Genomic DNA, 4,009 nt, shown 5'->3' with positions numbered 1-4,009 from the left:
AGGTAGTGGCGCGGTAGCCGAGGATGACGGCTCGGGTGCATGGCGTGGGCGAACGGCGAGGACTACGGCGCAGACGTCGTGGAGGCAGCGGTGTTTCTAGGTGCACGATGCGGACAAACGGCGAGGACGATGATGCGACATCGTGGAGGCGGCAGTGTATGTGGCGCATGGTGAGGATGACAGCGCGGGCGCACAGACCAGACGATGGAGCAGGTCGTGGAGGGGAGATCGCACGGGGAAGGGAGATCGCATGGGGAGGTGATCTTGCGGCGACCTTGCGACGATCGATGATGTAGCCACAGGTGCATCCACTGGTAGGCAGACGGTGGATGATCCATTGCTGTTGCTTCTCCACTACACGACGAGGAAGAAGTAGGGGCAGGCTCGATCGTGCAGGGGCTTGAGGAATGGGGCGCGCGACGATCGTCTCCGTGCAGCGACCAGTGACGCGCTTGAGTCCTACCAAGAAGACGCGTTCGATCGTGCAGCAACTGAGCGACGATGGTCTTCCGTGTTTGTAGCGCATGCAAATCAGGGTCAAGAATTTCATATTTGTGGCACGAGGGCGGTATGATCGAGCGAGGGACGTGGGTGATCGCTTTCCTTGTTTGAGGCAATTAGGGTCAAGACTTTCCGTGTTTGTAAGCGCATGCAAATCAGGGTCAAGACTTTCCGTATTTGTAGCGCATGCAAATCAGGGTCAAGACTTCATATTTTCTTCGCACCAAAGGACGCGGCATGCGGGAGATGTCGTGGGATCGCAGGCGTGGGTAGACGGACGAACCAAAATAAATGTCGCACAAAAAAATAGTCTACACCTTGTTCTTTTTAGTTGTAGGAGATTGCATATATAAAATAAGTTAAGAGTGAGGATAGATGACTGTGGGTCATCCCCGTTTGACCTGACATAGTTTGTTACTAGAAAACTACATACAATCAAATTTTAAAATATGGTCTTTGTCTAAAATTATGCTAGAAAGGACAACTGGATAATTAAAAAAGGCATCAATCAACTCATAAAACTAATATTTATGTTCGAGAGAAAGGCACAAAAGTCTCGCATATATGCCTGTGTACATGCCGTACGTGCACATCATACAGTGTGTTGTTGTCTCCATAAGAATCTATACACTATGCTAAAACATGCAGCTAATATCTTTGATCTCAATTAGTTTAAATTGATCATATATAAAGAAGGGCTGTGATATGTAGTGTGTATTATATTAGTTAAAGTCCAGGGTAATATTGTCTGTTTTTTAGAACATACAATGCAACATATGATGAACAACATTGCAATTTTTACATATTGGTAGAACTTACCTGCGTGATTAATGTCTTTGTGTTCGCACGTGTGTTTATATTTTCATTGGTTAATTTACTCTAGAAAGAAATTAAACTACACTATTCATCGGCAACAAAATACCTATATATGGTAACTACACTATTCGTTTTTTAGATGTTTTCATCATAGGAATACATGTGTACATGCACTTGTATGGTGACCTGTGAATGTATGTATGTACATGAGCATCCACTTTATATAATTTGGAAGGGTTAGATCTAACTGCAGGTGCAATTGATCCGAGCGCAGCACGAGCTAGCATGGGCCCCACCTGAGTGTAGTCATGAACAACGTCCACACCGTTCGCATTAACCAGGATTAAGTGGTCCTAAACCACGGGTTTAGGCACTTAACCCTGATGAATTAGCATAATCTTGCGATGAACACGCTAAGCCATCGCTATCACCATGCATCACATTTTGGCATAGTTCCTCCCGCTCGATCCGTCTCTCTTTCTCCGATGCCTCCCCGGCCCCTGTCACTATCATGTAGGACGCCTGCGAAACTGACCCATGGGCCCTACAATTCTGTGGCCCACGTGTCGGTCTTATAGCCTTATGTCTTTTTCCGTAGCTGCAAAGGATGCACAAGAATTTGTTCTCCCAACTCTCTCCTCCTCGAGCTCCCCACATTATTTTATGCGGTGCACCTCCTACTACTGGTTTGAAGAAACTCTCGAACCCTTCTCTTCCCATCTTGCCTGCCTCCCGTGCCTCACCTTCTCCTCTTCTATAGCTTCCTCCTTTCTCTCCTCCTTCCCTACCCTGCTCATAGCTAGCGCACAGCCCTGTTGGTGTGTGTTCCTTCAATTCTCTTCTCCATGCAAGCATTCTCTTACTTTGGGTTTTTAATTTCTTCCCTGTTTGCTTCTTTCTGCATCGTCCAAAAACTTCTATAACAAGCAGAATCATAAACAATCCCCTTCTTTAAAAATCATTGCTTCCTTTTCCAACACTTCCTTTTAACCTAAAAACAAAACACCACTCTGTTGCAATTGGAGTTTTTTTCTCTCTTTTTTTCGCTGCTTTTCTAGTTTTAAAATTTTTGCTTGCTAGCTACATCAGTACATGAGCTAGCAGAAAAGCATGGCCGGCCTCGACCTCGGCACCGCTGCGACGCGCTACGTTCATCAGCTCCACCACCTCCACCCCGACCTCCAGCTGCAGCACAACTACGCCAAGCAGCCGGAACCCTCCGAGGATGACCCTAATGGCAGCGGCGGCGGCGGCAACAGCAACAACGGAGGGCCGTACGGTGAGCACGACGGCGGGTCGTCCTCATCCGGTCCAGGCGCCGGAGACGCCCCCGGTGGCAGCGGCGGTAACGGGGAGATGGTAGCCCGCCGGCCCCGCGGGCGCCCGCCGGGCTCGAAGAATAAGCCCAAGCCCCCGGTGATCATCACGCGGGAGAGCGCCAACACGCTGCGCGCCCACATCCTGGAGGTGGGGAGCGGCTGCGACGTGTTCGAGAGCGTCTCCACGTACGCGCGCCGGCGGCAGCGCGGCGTCTGCGTGCTGAGCGGCAGCGGCGTGGTCACCAACGTGACGCTGCGGCAGCCGTCGGCGCCCACGGGCGCCGTCGTGACGCTGCACGGGAGGTTTGAGATCCTGTCCCTCTCGGGTTCCTTCCTCCCGCCGCCGGCTCCCCCCGGCGCCACCAGCCTCACCATCTTCCTCGCGGGGGGCCAGGGGCAGGTGGTCGGCGGGAACGTCGTGGGTGCGCTCTACGCCGCAGGCCCCGTCATCGTCATCGCCGCGTCCTTCGCCAACGTCGCCTACGAGCGCCTCCCCCTGGAGGAGGAAGAGGCTCAGGCAGCGCCACCCGGCCTCCAGATGCAGCCACCGGGCGGTGGTGCCGATGGCGCTGGAGGCATGGGCGGTGGGCCGTTCCCTCCCGACCCGTCAGCTGCCGGGCTGCCGTTCTTCAACCTGCCGCTCAACAACATGGCTGGTGGCGGGTCGCAGCTCCCGCCCGGTGCTGACGGCCATGGTTGGGCCGGTGCACGGCCGCAGTTCTGACAAGCAAGTCCATGATGGCTGGTGGTGTAATTCAGGTTTGAGAGAACTGCAGGAAGATGTCAAGAAGAAAGCAATGAACGGCACAAGGGTTAAGGGCAGCTTGCAAAAGGTTAGCGCACGTATGCTTGCAAGGATTCTATCTATCTATTTCTATCTCGATTTCTGTATAACTCCGTAGTGTTTGCTCGGTCTCTCTGATTTTGTGTTTTCAATTTCTTCTCCTTTATTTTCCTTTTTCTCCTCTCATGTGCCTCTTGAAACTTGATCTGTGGTGTAACCTTGTCTTAATTTTTAATCTGGCTTTTAATAAGTAGTCTTCAAAAATTGTTCTCTGGGACTGGATGCAAGTGTGCTAATCGATGTTTCCATGCATGTGGTGGTTCTTGTTGTTATTGTTCCTATGGATGAGATAATATATATCTCCAACCAAATTGTGTTAAGATCGAAAGTTCGCGTATTCTAGTGGCTTAATTAAGCTGTCAGTTCTTACTTTATCATCATCATGTAGTTGCTAGGGGTGTGTGTTGTGAATATATACTTTTGGGCACAATTGTGTTTTTTGAGTTAGACAAAGGTGTTACCTGCCTGTGTGTGCAACAACAATTAGTGACGCGTGCATACTATATTATTTCTCGTATATATCATCAAT

General features: G+C 50.4%; 1 protein-coding gene across 1 annotated transcript; it reads left to right on the top strand.

Annotated features, from left to right (window-relative positions):
- Positions 1-2,017: 2,017 nt before the first annotated feature.
- On the top strand, positions 2,018-3,717 carry LOC136497254 (AT-hook motif nuclear-localized protein 23-like). Its single transcript, XM_066493049.1, has one exon. The coding sequence runs from the start codon at positions 2,428-2,430 to the stop codon at positions 3,358-3,360; it is 933 nt and encodes a 310-aa protein (XP_066349146.1). The 5' UTR covers positions 2,018-2,427; the 3' UTR covers positions 3,361-3,717.
- Positions 3,718-4,009: the final 292 nt, after the last annotated feature.

Source organism: Miscanthus floridulus, chromosome 12 (genome assembly GCF_019320115.1).
Source record: "Miscanthus floridulus cultivar M001 chromosome 12, ASM1932011v1, whole genome shotgun sequence".
Taxonomy (NCBI): domain Eukaryota; kingdom Viridiplantae; phylum Streptophyta; class Magnoliopsida; order Poales; family Poaceae; genus Miscanthus; species Miscanthus floridulus.
Note: the sequence above shows the minus strand (reverse complement) of the source record. Positions and strands in the feature narration are given on the sequence as shown.

Bases quoted from the DNA above. Each gene is read 5' to 3' on its own strand.
- LOC136497254 (XM_066493049.1), top strand. From the start codon at position 2,428: ATGGCCGGCCTCGACCTCGGCACCGCTGCGACGCGCTACGTTCATCAG.